The 27,970-nt window shown below is 48.4% G+C and overlaps 1 protein-coding gene across 3 annotated transcripts in view; it reads right to left on the bottom strand.

The window, feature by feature from the left end:
- The window catches only part of ADCY8 (adenylate cyclase 8), a 224,807-nt gene extending 210,912 nt beyond the window's left edge, over nucleotides 1–13,895 (bottom strand). For all 3 annotated transcript variants that reach the window (XM_045453661.1, XM_045453662.1, XM_045453663.1), the window contains exon 1: nucleotides 11,744–13,895. In XM_045453661.1, the coding sequence (XP_045309617.1) occupies nucleotides 11,744–12,700 (957 nt within the window). In that variant the 5' untranslated portion in view covers nucleotides 12,701–13,895. The remainder of the gene's footprint in view (nucleotides 1–11,743) is intronic.
- Nucleotides 13,896–27,970: the final 14,075 nt, after the last annotated feature.

Genomic DNA, 27,970 nt, shown 5'->3' with positions numbered 1-27,970 from the left:
GCTTGGAGCCCGGAGTCTGCTTTGGATTCTGTGTTTCCCTCTCTCCCTGCCCCCTCCTCCCCCCCCCCCCCCGCCAGCTCTCTCTCTCAAAAATGAATCAACTTTGTCCCCAGGATGCCTTAGTAGCTTCAACAGAGCCTGGTGTTGAACCATGTCACCTGGCTTAAAAGTACTTAATTCCGTTTGAAATTATTCATGGATTTAGGTCATTATTTGATGGATGGCTGTCTCTCGCTCTAGATGAGAATCCATGTACTAGGAGGATCGTGGATTTTTGTCCTTACCACAGTATCTCTACTGCTTGTGCCCCGCACGCAGTGGCACTCCATAAACATTCGATGTATGAAGGACTAAAGAGAAGTATGAACTTGTAAATGATGGAGGGACGTAAGGGGAATGAGGAGAGCCCCGGGGTCAGTGGGCTCCACCAGTGGAGTGTCTGGGCAACCACTGCAGAGAAGGTGGGGTCTGTACTGAATTCTTTTTATCACTATTCATTTTTTTTTTATTTGAGAGAGAAAGAGAGAGAGAATGCACACATGAGCAGGGGGAGGGGGCGGAGAGAGAGAAAGAGAGAGACTATCTCAAGCCGTCTCCATGCTCAGCACGGAGCCCCACACAGGGCTCAATCCCATGACCCTGGGATCGTGACCTGAGCTGAAACCAAGAATGAGACACCCAACTGGCTGAGCCACCCAGTTGCCAAATGCTAAAGCCTTTCTCCCCCGACTGGATGTACCGACTGGCAGCATGTAGCATCTGGGCCCTGACGAGGGATGCGGAATGTTGGGACCCCCTTCCCAAATCCAAAGGCTGTACCAAGACCTCCAGGTGATCTTCACGCATGTTAAAGTCTGCAAGCATAGGTCTACTGCACACAGGTGTTTAGAAAGGTCAAGCTTGGGAAAGGACTCCTCAGGGCCGAGGGCTTCATGAAAAAGGTAGTCAGTTCTGAAAATTAAGTTACCAGAGAGAATAAAACGTGCTGTGCAAGGTTGTGCACCCGCCCCAACCTAAATACTCCAAATACTCCAGGGGTACTTCATGTCTTCAGCAACCTTCCGGGCTGTTGTTATTCTCGTTTTACAGCTAAAGAAAGTGAGGTGAAGAAAGGTTAAGACCCTTATTGGTATTATAAAATTACCAATGGCCATCAGTCCCAGGCGGTTTGAGCCCTCATCCTGCACTGGGCTCACAACTCCAGGGCCCTCCCGTGATACGTGAACGCCTGGCTCATAGCAACCCTCGACACCTGTACTTCCCACTGAAAGAGTCGTACTTGAAAGACCATTTATCTTTTCATCAAACATAGAGCATCTGCTTACCCCTCCTCCCTTAAACACCTCCTCTGAGCTCCAGTCCCCCAAATCAAACACGCAAACGTGATTGATTCTCCGAACAGATAAAATGCCCTTGGTTCTGAAGCTGGCACGTGTCTCGGAGGAGGGGCACGGGGGAGGTTTCCTGGAGCTGGTGACCCCTGGGTGAATACTGGCAGACAAGGAAGGGCCAAGAAGACAGAAGAGCTGCCCCAGGATGCAGATGCACGAGTAAGCCAGCGCCAGGAAACTGGCGATGGGTTCACCCGTGGAACTCCCCCGTGGGCACGAATGGTGAGAACGCTCGCATTTTGTGAGAAGCCTACTCCGTGGTGGATGGGGGTGGCTTGGAGAAGCACTGGGAAATCACTGGGTTGAGTAATCGTGGGGGCTTCCTGGAACAGTAAGGAGGAGGAGGACGGAGAGCTACGGGCAGATCCCAGTAATGGAAGAAAAAACCATCAGGATTTCACGTGGATGTTGGGTGGGAGGGAGTCAACTTTTGATTGGCTGATGTTGAGCTGCCTGTAAGACCCTTAAATAGAGGTGCCCAGCAGACCACTGCCTGTAAGACCCTTAAATAGATGGCCTGGTCTTAAACTTAGCCAAGAAAGCTGGGCTAGAGATCCAGATTTAGGAGTAAGCAGCACATCAATCCATGGTCAGTAATGGATGGAGGGAATGACTGGCCAGGGTTGGGGAGGGGATCGTGTGTGGAGTGAGGTAATGAAACACGTGGCCTGGCAATTTAAGGAAGCCCAACGTTAAAGAAGTGAACCAAAGCATCTGAGAAGGAAGAGAAAAGCAGCACTAGACTATGTCACAGAGCTACAACCATGACTCAGGTACAACCCCTGCCTCCATGAAGCTCACAGCCCAGCTGGCAAGACACCTGGGGACCAACAGCAGCACTGTGTGGCAGGGCAGGTGGGCAAGGGAAGGGCGATGCAGTCAGCAGAGGAGGAGTGTCTAATTTGGTCTGGGGCACTGGGAACCCTTCATGATCCTGTATTTCTTGCCACTACTCACAAAACTCTCTTGGGTATAAAGATACTTGTGGCCGAAGAAGCCAAGGCCGTTTGGCCAAAGTCACCAGAAAACCATCATGGCAAACACAGGATGAGAATTTGTGGTTTCTAGGTTTTTAAGGAAATGCATTTACATGGTTTCAAAAATACCTCTAACTGCCCAATGACATAGCTCAGAGTTCGTCTCTGGCTGAAATGACGTGGGCAGGGCCCCAACGGCTGCTTATGATGCCGTTACTCACTTGGGAAAAGGCAAGGGCTGTATCTGTCTCTTCAGTAGGGAAGGGGAGGGGCTCTGTCCATTGGACACTGTTTAGGCCATGAACCCATTCTCACATGAGCTGCCCACCACCAACAGGCAAGGTAGGAAAAGCTCACCCAAGTGATGAGGGGAGTCTGACTTTGAACTTAAAAGGAAACAAGCTTTCTGTTCTTGATTCTGACTTAGTTTCATGAACTAGTTGAAAAAGGAACCAAGTGGGATAATTCCGAAAATGGAAGACTTAACTCATAACCTTTTGGGGACTTCATGAGGACTGTTTTAGTTAATTGCATGGGGTTCCCATATCTAAAATCAGGCTTGATTTTGCTGTGAGGCAGCCTATAGATAAACTGATGCATTAGGGGGTAAACTGGCCTTTCTGTGAGAGGTTTTAGGCCAAGGGGAACTAAGGGCAGTCTAAGCAATTACCTGTTCACCGTGCTTCGCGAAGTCAACCAGTTGTGTGCAATGCCTTCCCCTTACGAGTGAGGGAGACCAGCCCTGCTGGTGTGGAATGCCAGAAATGAGGTCTGAACATGGGAGTGTGTCTTGTCCACAGCTATCCCTGTATCAAGCCAGAAGGTGAACATTCACTGGAGACCAGAAGTCAGGCCGTAGAAGAGATTTGGGGTGTGTCACAAGGAAAACCCGAACAAGGTCTCGGTGTGTGGATTCAGAGCCAAGGTGCTGAAGAACCAGGAAGGAAGTGAGTGAGCAGGTGAGCCCCGTGTTGGGACTCTCCTTTGTATGGCTGGCCCTGACCCATTTACAATTTTCACAAACGGACAACGCTTAATAGAATGTCTACAGTGCATTGCTTCCCCCACCCTGTTCTCCTTTCCTCTTTCTTTTTTGACTTAAATGATCACTTTGCTTTTTCCTCGTGTTACCTGCCTCAACTTTCTAAAACACCTGCCTAGCAAAATCTCAGCTTGGGGCTTTCAGCCCAAATCACTTCAGAAGGGGAGAACTTCTGATGTGTTTTCTGGTTTCTCATTGGCCTTCTCTTCTCTCCTCTTAGACTGTTGAACTATTTACCTATTCAATCCTCATTCTCCCCTTCCTCCTATGCAATGCTGAGTTTTTGAGATGTGGTCAAATCTAATATATTTTTGCTGTCCTCTCTGGCTGACGGAGTGGCTATGTGTCAGGATTCGGGTCCCCACAATGTAAGCAGATGTCATTGGGCACGGAGCCCAGAGGAGCTCCTCGAAGGGCAGCCCGTTCAGCTGGCAAATGCCCATTGCCCATCTTAGCCTTCTGCCTTTTGCCCTTTCCTTTTTCTTGCCTGTGAAGAGGTCATGACAGCTTGGAGATGAAAACCAATGGCTTTCAACTGACTGTAAGGAAGACTCGTGGTATGGAATCTACCACAGGCCATCCCTGATGGATTGCTGTACAACTTTCCCTTGAAGAATCCCCACGACAGGGAGCTCATTACTTCACAAAGCATCTGGGCAGGTCTGTTACAGAATCTCGCCTTTAGATGAACCAAATCTCTCACACTACACAGACCATCGATGGGTCCTTATTCTGTCCCAGAGGAGACACATAAAATAACCTCTCTTCACCATGGCAGCACCCTAAATATCTGAGAGCGCCCACCCTATCTCTTCCACATCCCTGTATCCCTAGGCTTCCGAGGGTTCTTCCTTTTTTTCTTGGTCTTGTTCTGTTGAAGTTTTCATGCTGCGTTTCTTCTTCTTCCCGTGTTCAGAGTTAAAGAGATACATATATTTCGATTACGCACTTCCTAATCCTTGGTAGCCTTCATTTTATAAGCAATCATGGGTATTCACCATGGAATCACAAAAAGGAAAAAGTGAAAGAACATTCTGGAATGATTTACTCCAGTCAACTGGAAAGCTGGCTACACAATGAAGTGGTTACAGTTCTTTTTTTTATGCGGAAATTTTATGCTGGTATGCACTCTACATAGAGACGGCAGCTTTAAAAATTTACTCCCCCCCGAACCCACATTACTGGGATTTAATTTCACATCGAGCTCATGTCCTCACTATGTAGAATGTTATCATTTCCTGCTTTAGGAGAATTTTGGGTTTCAAGGACATGCTGGCAGATAAGGCAGGAAACAGGATGGAAAGGAGAGAAAACCCCAGTAGCTAAGGAATGTGTAAGATACCGCGCGTATTAAAACACACGATCCAGATTAATGAAATCCAAATATCGATCACCGATATCAAAGGAACAAGGACCACACTGAGTTATAACCCCAGTTCACCGGTCGAACTTGCATTTACTGGTAGCGTCGTTTTTCTTCCTACCGGGGCTGTGGGGCCTCCCCGGCCTCCCTCGAAATGTCTGGCCCCTCAGTGGTTAATTAATCTACCTTATGCTTCCTCTACCCTGCGGGGCTGACTGTAACATATTGCAGTGAGAAAAGCTGGCTTCTAAGTGCTACTTAAGTGACCTACCTTCTTAAAACAGTCCTTCATACACAAAACACACATGATATGACTTGAGTGTGTAAATCAATTACGCATCCCGGGGACGCGCAGGGCAGACGGTCCTGGCTTCTGCGTCTCTGCTGTGCCAGCTGGGCCAGGCAGCGTCCCTGCCCTCGGGCCCCGAGAAATGCCAGGGAAGAAATGATCTACAGAAGCCATCCTCCTGCTATCTAAGGTTCAAACCTCTCCACCACCGCAACCTGCCAACCTTCAGGTTCCGTTACCTTGATGTCCAGCCCAGAGAAAGCCCAGGACACGCTTCAAAAGCAATTCACCAGGTGAACGGATACGCTGTCCAACAGAAGACGCGGCCCTGCTGGTTTCTTGAAGAATTAACACTGGGCCGATTTGCGGGTAAGAGGAAAGCTTTGAAAGGAGTGTCGTGGGTACCTCCCATGCTCCGAAAACAAACACATGTAGGATCAGCTAAGAGAGATCCGCTTGTGAAGTGAATAAATTGGCCTCCCCAGAAATATTTAGACAGCAGTGAAATGTCACGTCAGCATGATTACACGTTACCAGCGGCACTGAATATGGGCTATGCTTTTTTTTTTTTTAATCTTTCCTTTTTATGCTTGGTTTCACTTCTTTCTGATGAGCTCGTATGGCGCCATCAATCATCAAGGTGTAAATATGACTAATGCATTTGTCCTACTTAGCATATGACATTGCAATAGCTCCTCCAGAAGGAACGTCCTCCCAGACTTCCCAGTTTTGATCTAATTACGCCCTGACCCACTGATACCAGTCAGGTGACATTACCAGATAGGAAGGAAAACAAATTCCTAATTCAATCTTGCAAAGCACACGCTTTACGATCGTTTTTACAACTCTCCCTAAAAACACAGGCACCAAGCCTATTAGCAACTCAAGAGCCAAGAGGGTGGGGTCCAGGCCAGGGATGAAGGGATTTCACAGGTCATTCCAGCAGCCATTAAAAATATCCTTTGTAAAGCCTATGTTTCCATCACACACAAAACCTCCCAAAAAACCCTACAAAAAACAAAAAAACAGAAGGGCAGGATTGAGGGAAGGAGTGAGGGAGGGAGGGAGGGAGAGAGGAAGGGAGGGAGGGAGGGAGAGAGACAGGAAGGGAAGGAAGGGGGGAGGGAGGGAGGAAGGAAGGAAGGGAGGAAGCTAGGAAGGAAGGAAGGAAGGAAGGAAGGAAGGAAGGATGGAAGGGAGGAAGGGAGGGAGGAAGCTAGGAAGGAAGGAAGGAAGGAAAGATGGAAGGGAGGAAGGGAGGGAGGAAGGAAGGGAGGGAGGGAGGAAGGGAGGAAGCTAGGAAGGATGGAAGGAGGAAGGAAGGAAGGAAAGAAGGAAGGAAGGAAGGAAGGAAGGAAGGGAGGGAGGAAACCATAAAGGCTGGATGGTCTCTGGACATTTTTAACAAGAAAGAAAGAGTAATATTTCCATTTCCTGGCAAGAGGAACCTCCTGGGAATGGTGACAGTCAAATTTGTTTCTGAAAGACATTTTCTCAGACACGCCGGGACACTGTAATTATTTTTTTAAGCCTATATGAATTTGCTTAAGGAAAATGTACAGAAATGGAGGTATCTGGGGTTTTAAAAAATGCACACTATAACTAGCAAGGTGCATTAAATAGATAATTTAATGGGCACTTTGTGTGTTTTGAAGTGAGCGCTCTCCTCGGTACTGGGTACCAAATTAGGAGGATTTAAATTGCAACGCCATTTGCTGTACGTTAAGTAGTCGTACAGTTCCCTTGATTTGATTTGAGTTAGCAGAGTTAGACAAAGAGCACAGAATATACACGTACGGGTAAATTTTACAAAAGGGGGGAGAGATATCGGTAATTCCATTATACTGACTTGACGTTTACCCTGCACTCAATCCTTCAAATCATCAGAAGTGCATTGTAAAGCACACACAAAGCCTGCTTGTCACCTGACCCCTACCTGCTCACACCATCAGCCACCAACTTACCCAGTACAAACACTGCATTTCCTCCCAAAGGGTTTTTTAAAGGCCAGATGGAAGCCAGAGGCTCTGGTTATTAGTCAAGTTGAACAATCACGATTTAATTAGTACTTTTCTGGCTCCGGCTTCTACTGTGTGATGGGATCTGTGTGAGACAGGAAAGAAAATGCAGCCCAGAAATTCAGATCTCAGGGCATGACCTTGAGCACTCACTAACCTGGCTGCTTTGGCTCCGAGACTTATCTTGGAGGAATCACCTTTTCTCTGACACTTCGGCTTATCTACCTTGCCAGGAGGTACAGAAGACTAATTAGACACTAGCTTTAACATTTCAGAATCCCCAAGAGGAAACATGATGCAGCAGTCGTTCTGGTTAAATATTGCTGTCTCTCTGTTTTCCAATAACTAAATGATCTTCACCATTTTATCGCTAATGAGCTGAAGAATGAGAACAAGAGGAGTTTCAAATGTTAGCTAGCTCATATTATCATCACCAGCAATTAAAATAGAGTAAAATGCACATTACGGCAACAGTCCTTAGAAATGTACTCACCCCACAGAAGCACCTAGCAAGGATAACCTTATTATTAGTGTTTTATTTATACAGATTGTATTATTTTGTAACAGATGGTTAGATGAATAAAGTGAACAAGCAGGACGAACCATTTGTTTAAGATGGGAACAAAAACCGTGTCGTATCTGGACAAAGACACTATTGGCAGTGACCTGATTCACATACGTGAAGCCATGAACTTGAGGTGGATGAGGCATCCTGAGGAAGGAATAATCGCAGCCCCCGTGTTAACCTATAACTGAGCTCCGTCAGGGTGGATGGACAAGGAACCCTTTGAACTGAGCTTTGAACCTTCTGAACGTTCCTTCGTATTTCTAATGTCGCTTGAGACCTAGAACGTATACGGGTGATCATGTCTGCCACGGACAATAACCTTTCCGTTTGGGTGGGAAGTCCGTGACTCCAGTCTAACAGTTCACTGAATGGAGAAAACACAAACGACCTCTGTGCTGATGGCAAAGACCCCCCCCCTCCCCCCAGAGTGGCCCTTTTCAGATTCCATCCTGTATCCACAGTGGAAAGCACAGGATGATCTAGAAGAACACAAGACCCTGTCTCTTCACATAGAATTTCTGCAGAGATTTGCAGCTTGGTGGTTCCCCTGTCGAGCCACAGATGTACTTTCCATCCGGAGGAAAAGAACAGAAACACATTCTCATAGCTTGGATTAAGGGAAGGCAACCATTGACTCATTTGTTACTTTTGAAAATGGCACATTCGGTAAGTGAAACAGTTGCCGAGGTGTGTTGACTTTACACTCTCATGTAGCTTCTCGCTTCTTGAAAATGCTAAGTTAAATGTGAGCCATCCTCTAACGGGAATCAAGATTAATGTGGAGAAAGAAGCTATCCCAGGGTGTGTGGCCTTCAGTTGACAAGTTTGTATGCAGCGGAGCCAGATGATGGGCCAGCTGCAAAGAGCCTGTGCTCAGAGATTCAGTTATTTTCCCCTCCTGATTTCCTTCTGGCTTTCTTCAGTAACTGTTCATTGGTGCTATAAGGGGAATTGCCCTCTTGCGTAGCGACACAGGTACGCCTCAGTCTGGAGTCAGTTTGAAACGTGTGTTTGGAAGGAATCCCCCTCAGAGGGTTTCGACTTTAGAGCCAGATCTGAATCGTGCTCTTGCCACGTGTTAAACTCATCATCTTTGGGATGTCTCTTGAAAGTTCTTAAAGATGTGTTATTTCTTCTCTGAAATGAAAACGAAGGATACGTCTGTCTGCCATCATTAGATGTGATGACGTCTGTAAGTTACGTGTAGTTATGTTAGCTACGTGTAAAATAGTGTACAAATCTGAAAGCTTCTCATTGTGGTTTGATTCCTCCAAAGGGGTTTATGTGGAAACGACCACCTTATACACATATAACTTCCACGTGTTTGTGCACGTAGAAAGCTTTCACCAGCACAACATCAGGGGGCTTGGATAGTTTATAGTATTGCCTTTACAATGGACCGTCTTGTTCATCCAGTGTCTGTGCTGAGTGCCTACTATGTGCTTGGCATTTTTCTAGGTGCTGAGGATAAATGAGTAAACACATAGGTGTCTGTGCTCTTAGGTGGTGTTTACATTCCTTTGGGGTTGGGGGAAGAAACACCGTAAATATAAGCAAAGAAGATAATTTCAGACGGTGAACGTGCTCAGGAGAAAACAAAATAAGTAACACACTAGGGAATACCACGTGAACCGAGTCCAGAATCACGTGAACAGTTCAGCCATGTGAAAACCTGGGAAAAATTATTCTAGGCAGCTGTCACTAAGGCTGAGAAGTGGGAAGGAGCTCAGGATCCCTGAAAGACACAAAAGGTACTGTGCGTTTGGAGCCTGAGGAGGAGAAGAAAAGGAAATATAATTAGAGAGGGAAGGAGCAACCACCTTGTAAGGGGACCAAGTGACCATGTAAGGAGTTAAGATGTTATTCTAATTGCTATACGATGTTGGCCGGTTTTAAGCACGACTCGTATATTCCCCATCTGGGAAACCTAAACAGTACCTATCGAAAAATCAGATTTTTTTTTTTTTTTAAAGCGATGATTTCTCTACCTTACCGGCCTGCAAGACCCAGGAAAGAAGCTTAGGCCTCTAGAGGGCGCCAAAGGAAAACATTTTGCAGCCAAAGCCACAAAGGTCTTTTCAGCACCTACAAGGAGAGGAGAGCGCTCGGGCTGTTCCCTCCAAATCTGGTAAAAGAGGACTCCGCTTGGGAAACTCATCCATCCACCACTCCTACCCAAACATAAAGTCGAATGAGCTTGGTTTGCATGTACCGGGACCTTGGCTTTCAAGCGAAGCACTGTTTTACCATGGGATGGGAGTGGGAAGACATTTGGGGGTTATTTTTAATCTTCTTCCATCTGCTAGTAGTTGAGTAGAACATAAAACAAATATGAAGCCAAAATTTACTTTCTGGATTCATTTGGCAAGCAAAATGTCTCTATACTTAGAACTTTGAAAATATTCATCATTTGCCACTTGGGATGTGTTATTCTAAATACTATTCCAAACTTACTTGATGGGAGTCTTTTCGCAAGGAGTACTAAGGAAGGCTACTGCATGGAAAGCCGGGGGTTACGATCAATGGGATTTTCTGCAAATGAGCGAATACCTATGATACAGGAGAGCCTTTATCACATGTGAATGCTAAAGGCTGGTGGTGATTTCGAGAAGACGTTCATTATTGTCTTTACTAAGGACAAGTTCAGCTGGTCGGCCCTTACTCACAGAGGCTCTCATCTCCCCATTTCGTGCTGGATGATCACAGCCAAGTACTTTATATACTCTTTGCTTTACCCAGGGAGACTTCAAAAAACACTGAAAAAGCAGCCGACCAAATAAGTAACCTGAGCAAATGGATACAGAGCCATCAGAGAAGACAGAGAATCCCAAATCAACTAGAAGCCCCAGAAGGTCACTGATGAGTAACGCACTCTATCGGTGGTAGCACTCCAGAAAGCATGAGCAAGTTTTGGAGGTGTTGTACCTGGTTATTCGATGGTATATTTGAAGCCAGCCAGAAGGAAGAGGAGTTTTTAAGCTTCCAATTGAGCAAAGTGACATAGAGGTTGAACCTGCAACAGGAACACGCATACAAAGCAGGTGCGTGTCCAAGAACCTGTCGGCCTTCTATTTGGAAACACTTCAGCTGACATGTTGCCCTCATTTTTACGGAGAAGCTCTTGCTTCTCAAATTCAGTCTCTTGCTACCTACCAGACACGCAGCAAAGAAAGTGCCAGACTACTAATTATCTATTGATTTTAATGGACTTAAACAATAAAGTCACTATCTACCTTCTCCTTCACAGACAATGGGAAGCTCTGTTCCCAGAAACACATCCATATTTAACGAGAAAGACAGGAAGAAAGGAAGAAAAGAGACAGAGTCCGGTCCGCCTGAGTATTTCAGACCACCTAGAGCAACATGCCCTTTATCAATTGAACAAAACTTGCTATCTTTGCCGAAGACACTCCCCCACCCACCCTACCGGCCCCAAATGAGGCTGATCTATGCAAAGCACTGGGTTTGGATGCCATAATAAAAGAGAAGAGATCATGTGAGATCTCCAAGGCAATAAAGAATTCCCAAGTAAAATACGTTATCAGGGGACTGTCTGAAGGACTGGATTATAGGACACATAAAGGTCCCCACCAGCAATCAGTGTCCAACAAATGCTGCTTCCTTTAAGAATTGAGGGTTTGTGGCAGAAATATGCAGAAACCCAAATCTGAATCCCAGAGTCTCTTACAACACCCTCTGGAGACTCTTGCGAGGACAGCTGTTAAGGGATGGGTCACCTTCTAAACAGGGGTGTTTTTCCTCCCCCTTGGGTCTCCTGCTCCCTAGACTACAGACCCCGAGGGACATTTGCAGAGCAGGAAGAAGGCTGTTTCTTAGCTGATGTCAGAGAAGAGTTACTCACAGAAGCACAGGAGAAGGGCAGGGCTGGAAGAAACTTTAGAGGTCATTTACCTCCAACTCCTCTAAGATGAGCGAAATCCCATCCCACCAGCACCCTGGACCTCCCAAGTGCGAGGCTCCGTGCCAGGCTGGGGGAGGGGCCTCAAAGCGAGCAAGGCAAGCCAGCCTTCCCGGAAAGCTGCTTCCAAATAACCCAGGAGAGGCAGGGGGAAGCGCAAGGCAGGCAGGAGTTACCTGGTTGATGGAGATGACCGCCAGCCGGGGAATGGCCACCTGCACGACCACCTGCAGCAGCGAGGTGCCCAGGCCGGCCAGGATGGCCCAAGTGAGCGGCAGCGGCAGCATGCTGTAGGTGGCGAACAGCGTGAAGAGGACGTAGCCGATGCCATCACCCAGAAGCCCGTAGCCGAGGCCTGCTGCCAAGATCTGGGTGGTCATGGCCACCCAAGTGACCACGCCGCTGTACTGCAGGTACGTGTGCGAGGTGGTGTCCTTCCTGACCACCACGAGCGCGCAGATCACCACCTCGATGCCAGTGAAGAAGCCCAGGAGAATGCCCTTGAGCGGGTCCATGGGGGCCGAGGCCAGGCTCAGGTGGAGGACCAAGAGGGTGAGTTTGGTCAGCACGTCCAGCACGTTCATCACCACCTCGGATTTGCGCCTCTGGCCCAGGAAATAGCGCTGGTAGAGGCGCTCCAGATCCCTGGACTTGAAGGAATTGCGCAGAGTGGGGAAAATGACCCCTCGGTAGCTATAGCCCCCATTGAGGAAGAAATCCGAGTTGCTCGGGGCGCAGTCCAGGTGCAGGAAGCCCAGATCGCCCCCGCCCCCGCTGCCGCTGCCGCTCCCGCTGCGTTCCGGGAAGACTTTGGTGCCACCGGAGCTGTGCGCTCTCTCCCCGGGGCCCAGCGAGTAGAGGGGCAGCGCCGAGTCCCCGGACAGCTGCGCCGCGTGGTGGTTGGGGCCGCCGCCTGCAGCGTCCGAGGCTTTGCCGGAGCCCCTACTCCCGCTGCCGCCGCCGCTGCTCCGGTGCCCGTGAATGAAGCGCTGCTCGGTGATGTGCCTCACCGCCGTCTGCCACAGCAGCCGCTGCGGCCGGGAGCCGCTCCCGCCGTCGCCGGCCGGGGGCGTCGGGTGGATGGTGTAGAGTTCCTCGCTGCCGCTCAGGCAGCGCACATCGGAGAGCTCCATGGCGCCGGGCCGCAGGCGGGGAGGCGCGGAGCCGGGCCGAGGCGACGGTGGAGGGGAAGGGTCCCGAAGACCCCACGGCGGCCCGACCGGAGCTTGGTGGCGAGCCCCCGGTATCCCCGGCCGCCCGGTCGCGCGAGCCCTGGACAGGAGGCCCCGCGCGTCAGGTCATAGTGCGCCCCGGGGCAAAGGGCGTCTGGAAGATCGCCGCAGACCCCTGCGTCCTTGCGCGCCGCCCTCCCGCCAAGCGGCGCAGCTGGGGCGCGCGGCAGCGGTGGCTCGGTGTCCGCAGAAGCCGCGGCGCTCGGAGCCACGCAGCCTCCTTCCCGGGCTCAGGCTTCTCGGCCGCTCCTGGGCTCAGCGTCTTGGCGCAGCCTTTGCTCTCCAAGAGGCACCCTGGCGCCGTGCTCCTTTCTGCTGCGCGCCGGGCGGGTCCTGGCTGCGGCACTGGGCTCGGGACACCCACGACTCGGCGGCCGCGGGAGGGCTGGCCCACGGTGACCGGCGGCGGCGGCGGGTGCGAAGTTAGCCGCTGTGGCAGGAGCAGAGCCCTTCGGAGAACTCCATTGCGCCGGGATGGGGAGCCTGGGCGGAGCTGGGGGCGGGAGCAAAGAAGGGGGCGGCGTGGGGGACGGGGAGGTGGCGGGGTGCCCCGCGGAAGAGGTGGAGAGGTGATAGCCTCAGGGCTAACAAGTCACCAAACAGTTAATTTGGAGAAGGGGGTGTGCTGAGGCTCCCTCCTCGGCTCCTCTCTGGCTGTCTCCTCTTCCTGCGCGAGGACTGACAGCGCGGCGCTGGCTCTGGCCCGTCGCATCCCTCGGGGAAGGCAGCAGGGTCCCAGTCGAGGCTAGAAGACGAGGTCAGCCCTTCCAGCTGTGCTTCCGAGGGGTCGGAGCCCGCCGTTCCCATTTCCTTCACTTCGTTCTTCGGAGTCCATTTGGCCCGGAGCTGGGAGGAGCGAGAGGTGGGGGCAGGAGAAAGTGGGGAGGGCTCGGAACCCAACAGCTCCGAGGACGCAGAGAAGCCACCGGTGCGGATCCCCGAGGCTAAGAACCGAAGCGTGGCGGGTGCGGCGAGTTTAAGGTTTGGACGAGGAGGGAGGCCCGAGGCCGCGGGGAAGTCGGCTGAGACGCCACCGGATCCAGAGACGCGCCGCGTGCCACCCTGGCGCTCTGAAGCGCGCAGCAGGCACCCGGCGGCGGGGAGGAATTTGGAGACCTGTCAGATCGGTCAGACACCCGCGGCGACTTAAACCCGCCCCCACGCCAAGCCACGCCCCCGGAACAGGGTTGGGGAGGGGTGGCGGGGAGCTGGCACCCAGATCTGGCCAGGACGCCCCAGGTCTTGGAGGTAGCAGCACGCGCAGACCGGCGTGGGTGAGGACGACCGCGGGCGCCCCGGTCTCCCCCCGCGCGAGTATCCAGCGCTCCAGCTGGCCGCGCGGGCCGGTTCCTCCGCTATTCTTTTTTAGGCACTGGCTCTGGGCCTCGGCAGGTGCAGAGCCAAGACTCGTAGGCCGCGCTGCCCACGGGCTCCGAGAGCCCAGCGCGGTGAAATAGAGGGTCTCCTTTCCGCCCTGCCCACCCGGGCATCGTTTGGCGTAGCCAACTTTCGGGCCGAAAGCAAAATACGCGCAAGGAGCCGCAGTTGTAGAGACAGCTTCCAGCAAGGGACTTCACTACACCAGTCGGGAGGGGTGGTGGGCTCGTCCCCTGAGCGCCGCGCGCACCAAGTTTCTCCCTGCTTGCGGCAGGGGGAGAGGGGGAGGACGTGGGGAAAACATTTCCAGCCGCCCGCCCTAGCTCCCGTTTCCCGCCCTCCGGGATCCGCGCCCCGGGGCCGCAGGGCAAGTGGTCGCCGCAGTCCCGGGCTCTGCTGCAGGTGGCGGAGCCGCGGTGGCCGCCACGTCCGCCACCGCGACTGCGGCTCTAGCCGGTGGAGCCCGGGCCCTGAGCACAGTCAGCTGATGGCCAATGACGTCAGGCCCTGGGCGCGTTCTCGGCTCCCAGCGGCGTCCTGCGAAAGCCCAGAAGACCGCTTGCTGCCCCCTCAGCCCTTCGGAACGCGCGATTTCCCCTGCTCTCTCTCGGAGAAACTCCCCTCCCTCTGCCTGCCCCGAGCGGGAATAGCTTTCCACGGCCCCCCTCCCCAGCCACACGCTCGCATCTCCAGGGTTATTTGTGTCCACCGTGTCCCAGAAACACGAGATGTAATGCTTTCCTTTTTACTCTCTTATCCACACACATGGGTTTCGGTTTAAATCCAGGACTGGTCCACTGGCTTGCACAGAGAATCCCAAAAGGGAGAGGACAACTAACATTTTCTCCTATCGCTTAACAGTAGATGTCTGGGGTGTAGTATTCACCTGGAAAAAAACTCCTTTAATCCCAGGCCTTTAGAGTTGTAGTCTTTCTCAAGAAAGAGAACAAAACTGAATGCTCAATTTCAAGTAGAAAGAAGGTCGGTTCTATTTTTAAGCCGGCTTGCGAAGGAATGAATTTAACTACAAAGATCTCCCAGAGTAGCTGGCCCACTCCCAAGGGGGGCTGGAGGTTAAGAGCAAAGCACCCCCCAAAACTCAGTTTCGCAGTTATCTGGACCTTCATGAAATCATCCCAGGAAAGAGACATGGCTTGCTTCTTGGTTCCTGAATTGGGTGGACTTCTCACCCTCACCAGCTCTCCTGAAACTCTGGTGGGTAATAAGCATGTTGACTTGAGAAAGGAGACCAAACAGGGCAGAAGGCTGCTGAGGGAGGGGGGCGGGTTCCTGCAGACCCGGTGCCAGGATGTGTGGGGAGCTGTGTCCTCTTTGTAGGCATTGCCCCAAGTCATCTGTGCTAATGACCATATTAGTAAACTTGGCAGTGGAAGACACCTCTTTATTTTCTCAATTCTTTCTCCTTGGGAGCCTGAGAACTCAGCCTGAACAAATGAGGGGTTGAATGCAGATGGAACTTTCCTATGAAAAATCTTCCTCCTGGACACATCCCAGGATGATTTATTCAGCAGTAAAGAAGGCATGCCAAGGAGGGGGAGACTGGACCCAATCAGATAAAATGACTCAGGCTGATGAATGAGCATAGCAAGCGACAGAAAAAAAAAAAAAAAAACAACAACAACAACAAATTAATGAACAATGCAGGCTGAAACTAACATATTGAGGAGAAAATACTGCATCTGGTCAACTGACTCCTCTGGAAGTTCCTTTGCTGTAAGGGGTGTTAGAACAGGTTATTTAAAAATAATAGCACAGGGGCACCTGGGTGGTCAGTGGGATAAACATCTGACTTCAGCTCAGGTCATGATCTCACGGTTCAAGCCCCCCCGGTCGGGCTCTGTGCTGACAGCTCAGAGCCTGGAGACTGCTTGGGATTCTATGCCTCCCTCCCTCTCTCTCTCTGTCCCTCCCCCCGCTCGCACTGGCTCGCTCTCTCTCAAGAATAAATAAACATTAAAAAAATTTTTTTTTTTAAATAACAGCACAGAAGAGAATTAGATTCTTCTTCATCTCGGGATGACACCGTGCCATTCAGCCAAAAAAAACCATTCTGTTTTCAAATGACAGCATTGGCTTTACACAAATATTGAGAGCCTTTTTGGACTATGCAAACCACCAAATGATTGTCATTTAAAACAAGTTAATTCACTGCTTTGAGTCTACCAAAGGCCTCTTTTCCAGCTTTCACTTACTCTCTGCATATTTATTTTGGGTGGGTCTCTGTTATATGCAAGGACCTGTTCAGTATTTTGCAAACTGAAGGTCTTTCTGTACACAGTTGCCTCCTCTTGGAATTTCTCTCTATGCACACCCCCTCTATGCATGAACCATAGGGCAGTCCAGCAAAGGAGAGGAATGTTATTTTACGGAGAAGAAGGAGGATGTTGGGAAGGGCTGTTATGAGAGCAAGTCCCCCCCCCCCCCCACTGCCATTTCCTCCTCAAAATACTACTCATCTCATCCTTCAAAGCTTGAGCCGTGTACTTGCACAAATCCTTTACCGATATTCCCAGTGAAAATTAAGGACTTCTTTCTGTGGAAGAAGATTACAAAATGGAGGAGGCATTGCTAAAAGAGTCACTCAAAATAGAGTCAGAAGGATATCCAGGAAGTAGGACCTGTGCCTGTCTCCAGTTTTCATTCTCAGAACTTTTGACTTTTGTCAGTTGCAGATCCGGGAGCTCCTGGAACACATCCTCCTACTTTGGACTAAAATAGAGATAGTGTAACACCTGTTAGCCAAATAACCAGCCATGTATAGATTTCTTTAAACTCTGCCAGCACCAATCATAATTCTTTCAAAACAACTTATGTAACCTCGTGTGTTTTGCCTTTATAAGCCTGTACACTCTCCCATTGACTTCTGTGGATTCTGTGTCCTCTGTATCTTCTGCGTCTCTTGGCTTGTGATTCCTAAGACTCGCAAATAAACATGTTTGGTTGCTTTATAGCTTTGTTGGTTTCTTGGTCGACACTTTTCCGTTGTCCACCAGGCTATTCTGGGTACTGCTAATGTGGCACTTAGGACAGGGGACTGGTTCTATGCTGTTTGCTTACCCATTCCTCTCCCCCTTCCCCATGAAGCAGTGAACTCATTGAAGGAGAGAACTGATTTTCTTGGGCCCACAGTCTCCGGTTTCTAGCAACTATAGTGTTGACCTTAACCATAAAGCCATCAGTTGTTTTTTTTTTTTTTTTTACCAGGAAAAAAAAATTGGGGAATAGTCATTTGGCACATGCAAGCTATGGAAAAACCACGGGGCAGTCCAGCAGACAAAAGCGAGGAATGTTATTTTATGGAGAAGAAGGAGGATGTTGGGAAGGGTTGTTATGAGAGCAAGTCCATTGGAGAAAAGCAAGAGTTCAGAGTGATGACAGTTTCTTATAGGCTGAGTTGCAGGGATAGTGGATTTCTGAAAGATTCCGTGTGCGTCTTTCCCTGTTGGGGGGCTCTGATCATTCTTTCCTGTCGATGATTCGTCTGTTTGAGTCTGTATTGCAGTTCTTCCTGCAATTGTAATTCTTGCTGGTATGGTGCCCAACCCCCCTTCTAGCCTCCCCACCCTACCCAGCTTCAGTGAGGTTTTCCTTTATTAATTTTCACAGTAATAAGATTAGCAACAATTTATTGAGCACTTCTCCCTTAAGATCTTTACAAACATCTCGTTTAAGCGTCTCAGCAATTCTCTGAGTTAAAGAGAATAAAATGTTCTTTCCATTTTACTGAGTAAAATACTGAGGCTCCATCTGGCGAAGTAACTTCCCCGGGATCTCATGGCTAAAAGATGACAATATTGGAGCAATTAAGTTTAGATTATATAATTTGAGTATTCACATGCGTAATAAAAATGCTGTCACAAGTAGTCAACAAATGTTAACCTAATTTAAATAGGACTGACAGAAATGAAAACATCAACTATATTTGGACTTCCCAAATGCAAATTAAATAAGAGACGGCTGAGATATTTAGGCTTTGAAACTTCTGGTAGCATGATTCCAAAGGTCAAATACAGGCCACGGAATTAATTCTTGTTTGGGTAGACGGCCCGTTAGTTTTTGTACAGTTCAAGCCACAGACACTATTTCTCCAGCTTGCCAAAAAGCAGATTTTGACATACTGGATTTAACCAAAATAACTGACTTGGTCTACTTCACTTCCTTTGGGTGGTAGTGAATTGGGTGGTTGAGGGGGAAACATCTTGTCCCATTAGAAAATAACATTGTTTGCTTTATGACGCGGCCGTACCCACCAGCCACGCCTACGGTAGACGTGTTTAAGAAAGGGAAAATGTATTTTCCTCCAAGGCATCTTTGACTCCATAGGTTAAGTGCATTAATACATAAGTTTAAATTTTATAGGCGCGGGGCCCTTTGCAAAATGCCCGTAGAAACCCTGCCACTCACTGAAGACATATAAAATATTCACGCGTAAAAGAAAAGACGGACTCAGCTCAGGAAGGGGACCTGAAACCAGGGAGATCCTGTTTCCACGGGGAAGGAGGGTATTTGTGACAGGCGGCTTCCAAAGCTGGAAATCCTTAAAGGAAAAGTACATGACATTTGCCAAGAGGTGCATCTTCATTGTTCTCCCTTGCGCCCCGCCCAAAGAAAAAACAAAGCGAATAGTAACAAAATGACCTCATCTTGACTGTGGTGATTAACTTGCACGATGTATGAAGTTGTATACCTTAACTTTGCAGTTTTTATTTTCAGCTTTACCTCAATACGGCTGGAGGTGGGGTGGGGGGAGGCCCTGACTGTCTTGCCTGGAAAGCACTGCTCTTAGGGAAATATCAAAGGCATCCTTGACCGCTTTGATGGAAGTCAAATGGCCAAAATAAGTACGGCTTACTTTTTATCGTGTCAGTCATTCCATAATGTATATAAATGTCAAAGCACTATGCTATACATTTAAAACAAACATAATAACGTATGCTAACTATACTTCAGTTCAAATTTAAAGTAAGTAGGGCTCATCCATAAAAAACGGTCTGTGAATTTACAAACTTTGAACTCAGGTTTCATCGGGAATGCAGGGCAATGTACAATAGAAAAAAAACAAAGTATCTCCTTTACTCCCCTCTTGTATTTTCTTCTGCCTTGTAAAATGCAAGAGAGGAAAACAGCCCCTAGTATACATTTTGGATCTTCACAGGATCTAGTTTAAATTAGATTCTGGTGCCTGGAAGGAGAAGGGAGTCTCATTAGTGGGAAAACAATTCTGAAACAATGTATTTATATACAGAAGTCATCTCTTAGTCAAGTCAGAGGAAGAAATCTTAAAGTGACTTAAACATTGTTTTTTCTTCTTAAAAGCTGATTGATTCCCTTGTCTCTGGTTTCACTAGAGTATGAGCTTATTATGACATCACTTACTAAGGTTTCACTTACTGAAATCATAAGATGACAGGAATGCACACACCCGTGCGCGCCCACACGCAGCCTGGTGGAGAAACTATTAAGGAATTAAAAGAAGTAATAATGAAAGAAAACATAAGAGAGTTTCCAGCCAGTCTACCCGTGCAGCCAAACCCTCTTTTGGTCATGGCTTAAGACCTGCTTAAGACCTGCTTTTTAGTTTGACACACATATGAAGTCTTGGGACAAAATGATCGGACTCAGTGGGAAACAAGGCAGATCATTTTCCTCATTCTCTTTTGGGAAAAAAAAAAAAAAAAGAAAAAAAAGAAACCTACCCGAAGGCTATTCCAATAACAGAAACATCTTATTTTTTAAATATTTCATCCTATTACTGACCCCCCTCCCCCACTCCCCAGGAGACCCTTGGAATCTATGGAGACTATTCAACCTAAAAATGTATAGACAGCATTATAAAATATTCATATACATATATGTCGTTGTATATATAAATCTCTGTCCATTAAATGAGTTTGTGAAAGAAACATATTTCTTCACTTTTCAAAACTCAGTGTATTTCTGTCCTACCCAGTTGGTGACACATTTAATTGACATCAGTCTTGAGGCTTTCATTTGTATCCTCCTACCCTAGGCGTGAGGGTGTGTTGGAAGGAGAGGGTGCACCCGTGAATGCGCATGCCCTCTGGCACTTGACTGTTCACAAAGGTCATCACTGAGGCAGTCAGTTTTTTGCGCTACTCGGTTCCCTGCGGGAGAGTCTCCATAGGTCCCCTGTGCTTGATGTGACACATTGCCCTTCTCTTTAGAGTGATGAACCCTCTCCACCACACTCCTGAAAAGTCATTATTTAAGGCACACTGGCTTTCTCTTTTTCTCTGTCTGTCTGTCTGCCTCTCTTCCTGCTCTGGCTTGGGAGTATCTCCATTAGACTGATGAAAACCCTTGCTTTATGTTGCCTCCAAGCCCATCTGCTTCACCCATGCGCACGGGTTCCTCCGTGCAGTTCCAAAATCTTTTAAGTTCTCTCTGGGGATTATATTTTTGTAAACACCCAAGATGAGCACATGACTTTTGCTTTCTGCTCTTTCTTTGTGGAAGTGATTTAAAGAAAGCCGAAGTGAAGGCAAGGAAACAGAGGAGCACACAAAAGCAAATCCCATGAATTAATATCTTAAAATATGATTCCTATATGCCAATGTGAGTGTCACTCCTCCCAAACAGTGTTTTGTTGTTGTTTTTTTTACACTGTGGGTTCCAACCAGATCATAGATTGTGAAATGACCTGGTGGGTCACAATTAGCATTTAAATACTAAATTCATAAGGGGCGCCTGAGTGGCTCAGTCAGTTGAGTGTTGGACTCAGGTCATGGGCTCAGGTCATGATCTCACGGTTCCTGAGCTCCAGCCCCGCGTTGAGCTGTGTGCTGACAGTGGGGAGCCTGCTTGGGGTTCTCTCTCTGTCTCTGCCCCACTGGCACGTGCACATGTGCATGTTCTCTCTCTCAGCAAATAAACTTTTTTTTTAAAAAAAAGACTAAATTAATGAAATAAAGTAAAATAGATTAATAAGGAAAATCATGTCTTGCGATTCCATACAAAGGTATTCTTTAGCATCCAAATTCTTCTCCTCTGAAGTAAAGAACAGAAGAAAATTATGGGACACCTGGGTGGCTCCGTCAGTTAAGCGTCCGACTTCGGCTCCAGTCATGATCTCGTGGTTTGTGAGTTCAAGTCCCGTGTCGGCTCTGTGCTGACAGCTCGGAGCCCGGAGCCTGCTTCAGATTCTATGTCTCCCTCTCTCTCTGCCCTCCCCTGCTCACTCTCTTTCTCTCTCTCTCTCTTTCTCAAGAATAAATAAACATTAAAAAATTTTTTTAAAAAGAAAGGAAAAATTTTTGATAGGATTTCAGAGAAATTCCTAATCAAGTTCTTGGTGTTACAGTATCTGAAATTCACAAAACATAAAGTTCAGTAAACATGGTATTTCTCACTCTACAAATAGATACTTGAACTCACGTTATATAAATAGGAATCAAATAGATTTGGATAGTCACACACACACACACACACTACATGTACTGGACACAATTTAGAGTGGATTTCTTAATGTAGATTGAAGTAAACGAGATGTTTGGAAGTGATTGGTCCGGTCCTCAGATGCTAAGTGGAATCCTGAAATATTAGGTTTATTTGCAGCCATGGTTTCGTGAAATGAGTTGGGTTTTTAGTCAGGAAGACTGATTCTTGAGTTCTAACTTTACAGGGTGCTAGCTCTATGACCTGGGGCAATTCCTGAACACTTCTGAACTTTCGTAATAAGGGAGGAAATAACAACTTGGCCAGGTTTTGTGAAGGCGAAAGGCGATTGATCCTAAAGCACCTGCTATGGTGCACACGTAGCAAACGCTCAGTTGTAAGAGCTCGCCCTTCCTCATCCACTCAGTTAATAATATCTGTTACCTACTGACAGTAGACCCCGACTTCGTCCTGTTGCCTCCACCTCCACTGCTCTTTTCTTATTTCTGGCTACCATATTCTCTCACGTAGACTACGGTGGGAGACCCAACATTTCCCTCTAGTTATAGTCTGCCTCCTTCCTCCAGCTGCTGTGATCATTCTGAATTAAATAGATGACTATGTCACTCTTTCTTTTTATTGTGGAAAAAACACACAACATCAAATTCACCTTGCAACAACTTCCAAGTTTACCATTCAGTGTTGTCGACCGCACATGCGTGGTTGTATGAAGTATACATTCAATGGGTGGTGTAGTATATTCCCAGAACCCCCTTGCCCTCCTACATGACTGAAACTTTGTATCGACCAAGGAACAACTCCCCACCTCCCTTTACCCCAAGCCAACCTGGCACTCCTTGACTTAAAATATTGCAATGATGATGCTTTGCCCTCCGGTGCCTTAAAAATCATAGACAAGGGGCGCCTGGGTGGCGCGGTCGGTTAAGCGTCCGACTTCGGCCAGGTCACGATCTCGCGGTCCGTGAGTTCGAGCCCCGCGTCGGGCTCTGGGCTGATGGCTCAGAGCCTGGAGCCTGTCTCGGATTCTGTGTCTCCCTCTCTCTCTGCCCCTCCCCCGTTCATGCTCTGTCTCTCTCTGTCCCAAAAATAAATAAATAAACGTTGAAAAAAAAAAATCATAGACAAATGTCTCTAGGATTGCCCCTCTCCAGTGTCCTCTTCCACTGCGGCCCATCTTGCTCTCAGGCCTCCAGCCACACTCAGCGGCATTCGGCTCCCCAGACTTACCTGGCTGTCCCATCTCTCTGAATCGAGGAATTCTCTGTTCCTTTTCCCCGGAGCCTCTTCCTACCCACGCTTCTGCTCTTAGCATGGGTGTCACTTTCTCCAGGAAGCTCTCCCCAGCCTCCTATGTCTGGCTACGTGCCTTTATACGTTAGAATGACAGCAAATAATGGGAAAACCCAAATAAGAGTGGCTTAAATAAATAAGAGTTTATTTCTATGACTCAACAAGAAGCATGGATGCGGAACTTGGCTGGTTTGGTTCAGGAAGTCAGTTATGCCAGGGGATTGGTATTGGCCAGTCTAGAATTCCTTTGACCTTTCCCTCATGGTTCCGAGATTGTTACAGCTTCTTTTAGCGTTCGTTCTCTGGCACCGCATGGAAAGATCAAAGCAGAGGTAGGAGCACGGCTCAGAGTTTCTCCTGTGGGTAACTCTTTCTTATTCAGAGGTGAAAGAGTCTGTCCAGAATCCCCTAGAAGACTTCCATATATATATGTCATTGGCCAGAACTGTATCCCATGCTTACACCTAAGCCAGGACCTGGCCACCTTTTCCAGTGATCAAGGGATGTGATACAAAGAAGCATGTGGTTTTGGAGAGGCAACAGAGATGATCTTATAGCCCCCGCTCGCTCTTTGCTTAGCAAGCTGTACGCCTTCATCTCGGCTCTATCTGGAAACCTCCCTTTGCTCATCTGTGGCAGCCAGACTTTAAGATGATTCCCCCAACGCCACTCCCCCACATCCTAGCGTTCATGCCTTCGCACAGTCCCCTCCAACATCATACGAGAATTCGTTTCTTTGACCGGTAGAAAGCAGCAGAAATGGTGGCAGGTCATTTCTGAGGCTAGACCATTCTGCTTGCCCTCTCTTGCACTGTCCACTCTTGGGGATGCCAGTCACCATGTTGTGAGGACCCTCAGGTGTTCCATGTAGTAAGGAGCTAAGGCCTCCTGCCAATAGTCAGCAAGGAACCGATGCCCCTTTCCAGCAGCTATTTGGGTGAACCCTCTGGGAAGTAAACATTCCTATCCCAGTCTTACCTTCAGATGATGCAGGTCTGGCTGAGAGTCCGTGAACCAGAATCACCCAGTTAGGTCACTTTTGAATTTGTGACCCACATCCACTGTAACACAATAAATGTTTATTGTTTTAAGCCCCTAAAGTTTGTGATGATTTGTTATGCAGCAATACATAACTGATACATTATCTGACTGCCCCAGTAACGTATGTTTCTCTTTCTTAAGTTTATTTATTTATTCACTCTGAGAGAGAGAGAGAGAGAGAGAGAGCAAGAGCGAGAGAGAATGGGGGGAGGGGCAGAGAGAGAGGGGGAGAGAAAGAATCCCAAGTAGGTTCCATGCTGTGCTGTAGTGCAGAGCCTGACTCAGGGCTTGAACCCATGAACCATGACATCATGACCTGAGCCAAAATCAAGAATCGGATGCTTAACTGACTGAGCCCCCCAGGCCCCCCAAATACCACTTCTTAGTTTAAAAGCATTCAGCAGGGGCTCCTGGGTAGCTCAGCCAGTAATTGTCCAACTTCGGCTCAGGTCATGTGATCTCACAGTTGGTGAGTTCGAGCCCTGCATCAGGCTGTCTTCTGTCGGCACAGAGCCCACTTCAGATCCTCTGTCCCCTACTCTCTCTGCCCCTCCCCTGCTCTTGGGTACTCTCTCTCTCTCAAAAATAAATAAACATTAAAAAAATAAAAGTGTTCAACAGCTTCCTATTGTACTAGGAATATTTCACACTTCTTGCAATTCATTTCTTTCTTTCTTTCTTTCTTTCTTTCTTTCTTTCTTTCTTTCTTTCTTTCATGACCAAATGGGTACATACTGTAGAGATACCAGGACAGGACATTGACACTGGGCTCTGAGACAAATAGGCACTGAAGCTCAATTATTCGCTAAGAAGAAAACGTAAAGAGGACAACTGCTCTCACTCGTACTTGATGTTCCCTCTGGAGTCCCTTTCCAGATCATTGCTTGCCTGGCCCCTTCTGGTATCACTCAGAAATCACCTCCTCAGGGGTGCCTGGGTGGCTCAGTGTGTTGAGTGATCGACTTCAGCTCAGGTCTTGATCTCACGGTCTGTGAATTTGAGCCCCGTGTTGAGCTCTGTGCTGACAGCTCAGAGCCTGGAGCCTGCTTCAGATTCTGTGTCTCCCTCTCTCTCTGCCCCTACCCCACTCGCTCTCTCTCTGTCTCAAAAATAAATATTTTTTAAAAATTTTTAAAAAGAAAAAAAATTCACCTCCTCAAGTGGAGTGTTCCTTGACCATCTCACTTATGTTACCTGCTCCTAGAATTTTCCAACCAAAAATATGTTTACTTTCTGTATAGGACATCTTACCATCTGCAATGATCACATTTAGTTATTCATTTATTTGTGTTCTGCCTTCTCTGATTAGAATGTTCCCTCTTTGGGACGCCTGGGTGGCTCAATCGGTCAGGCGCCTGACTTCGGCTCAGGTCACGATCTCAGGGTTTGTGAGTTCGAGCCCCGTGCTGGGCTCTGTGCTGACAGTTAGGAGCCTGGAGCCTGCTTCAGATTCTGTGTCCTCCTCTCTGTCTGCCCCTCTCTCTGCCTCTCTGCTGCTCATGTTCTGTCTCTGTCTCTCAAGAATAAAATAAACATCAAAAAAACTATTTTTAAAAAGCATGTTCTCTCCTTGAGGGCAAGGACAGCTCTGCCATAGTCACCACCCTCTCCCCAGTGCTGGGCACATAATAGAAGTGTAGTAAACAGCTGTTGAATGAATTAGTGAAAATCATCCAGTTTTAGTAACTAACTAGCTGACTAGTGACTGACAGGCAAGCCTTATGAGCAGATTAACCAGGCTAAGAGAAAGGCTATACTTTTTATGAGCTGCAGCAAAAAACAAAACAAAACAAAACAAAACAAAACAAAATTTCAAAATTAGAAAAGGACAGCTTACAGCCCTGAGAATGTTTCATGGGATTCTAATTGGGGCACCTCCTCATGGTCAAGAACACTTAACAAAATCGCAGGGTTAGGGCTACTTTGGAAGGAGCCTAGGAAGGTGCTTTCAAGGCATCTGCGTGCATCCAGAATAACTCCCCCACGCAAATCCGGACTGTGGAAGGGTTGGGACTCTAATTTCTTTCCAAAGGCCAAGAGATTATTCAACGTTTATTTATTTTTTGGGACACAGAGGGACAGAGCATGAACGGGGGAGGGGCAGAGAGAGAGGGAGACACCGAATCGGAAACAGGCTCCAGGCTCTGAGCCATCAGCCCAGAGCCTGACGCGGGGCTCAAACTCACGGACCGCGAGATCGTGACCTGGCTGAAGTCGGACGCTTAACCGACTGCGCTACCCAGGCGCCCCTAGAGATTATTGATTAGTAATATTTTCAGCCACAAGTTAACAGCTTGTATTTGTCTGCTGGGGCTACCTACCATAACAAAATGCCTTAGGCTGGGTGGCTTAAACAACCGAGATTTCTTTCTCACTGTTCTGAAGGCTGGGAAGTCCAAGATCAAGGGGCCCGTTGATTCAGTTCCCGGTGAGAGCCCACAGCCTGGCTAGCAGATGGCCGCCTTCTTGCTATGTGTGATCTCTCTCTCTCTCTCTCTCTCTCTCCTTCTTCTTATAAAGCCCCTAATTCCATCGTGAAGGTCCCACCCTCATGACTTTATCTAACCCTAATTACCTCCCAAAGACCTCACCTCCAAACAGTAGCACATTGGAGGTTAGGACTTCAATATATGAATTTGGTGGCGTGAACACAATTCAGTCCATAGCAGTACATGAATAGCTCGCTTGGGGGGTGATTTTTCTTCGGGTAGGTAGTTGCAAGCGTTGAGTCAGCATCCCCAAGATGTTTGGGTGCAGATTCTCCTGGCCCCCTCAGACTCCTCTTTCCTTGTGTATGCCTCGCCAGCCAAGGTGGTGAGAGACAGTCTTCCAGCAATAACAAACAACCAACACCTCTGTGTGCTTCGCCACTGCAAGTGCTATGCTTGTGTTTTAGTCTCTTACAAGTTTTCCAGCCTTGCGAGACACCCGGGGAAGTCTCGGACCCACTCACTGTGTCTGCGATGACTCCTGGTGGCAAAGGGAGAGGGTGAGCAAAGGAGAAAGCCCGGAAGAGGAGAGCAAAAGAGGGACGGGGGAAGTAAAGGAGGAAATGAAAAGAGAAAGAAGGAAGAATGGAAGGGGAGGAAGGGAAGACAGGCAGTGATTAAAAAGAGCCACCTAACAGAGAGGAGGAGGGAGGAAGAGTGCAAAGGCTGAAGGAGGCGAGCGGGAGAGAAGGAGGGGGGCACCGTCAGGGGCGCAGCCTGAACCCCGCACTTGGGCAGGCTTTACTGCATCGCACCCGTGCAAGGATCCCGCAGGGTGGGTATCAGCACCACCCATAGCACGGATGAGGAAACTGAGGCCTCATGAAGCTCACGCAGCGATTCATCTGCACAATTCAGGAATGGGACTGGGTATCAGTGGAGGCTTTCAAGGTCATGTGCTTGTCACTAAATCACAGGAGAGGAGACAGGAGTATGGGAGGGAGTGAGCGTTGATGGGGAGGAGCTGGGGAAGGAACAGAAAGAACAGGGAGGAGACCAAGTAGGCCAGATCAAAGGGGACATCTGGTGCCCTTTTGTCTTCATTAGAGCTGTGGATACTCTCTCACGACGATGCGCGCTATTCGATTGGTTAGTCGGGCTCCCGGTTGGTACTCCTTACAAACCCCAGGGGGGTTGCCGGTAAATGGTGTCTTTGGCTTTAGTTCCCGGTGAGACTGACTGGCTAGAAGGCAAGATTTGGTTCTGGTTCTCCGCAAGGCTGGAGCTAAGACTTCACCCCACCCAACTTTATCTGAGAGCCCCCATGGTGAGATGGCTCGGAGTAGCCGTGTGGCCCTGAGTGGGGGTCCCGACATAACAAGGCGCATTTGTCCCAAGCCTCAAACTAACCGAGGACCGCAAGTCTACTCTTTGGCAATATTCTTCCTTTCTCTGCCCCTCCTTCTCCTCCTTCTCCTCTTCCTCTTCTGCTTCTCTTTTCATACTCTTTCCCTCCTTCCTCTATTCCTTTCCTTCCTCTCTTCTTTTTTTCTTTCTTTCTCTCTCTCTCTCTCTCCGTTTCCACATGACAGCCCTT

This window comes from Leopardus geoffroyi, chromosome C3 (assembly GCF_018350155.1).
Source record: "Leopardus geoffroyi isolate Oge1 chromosome C3, O.geoffroyi_Oge1_pat1.0, whole genome shotgun sequence".
NCBI lineage: Eukaryota > Metazoa > Chordata > Mammalia > Carnivora > Felidae > Leopardus > Leopardus geoffroyi.
The sequence above is the reverse complement of the archived record's forward strand: the minus strand, read 5'-3'. Positions and strand labels throughout refer to the sequence as shown.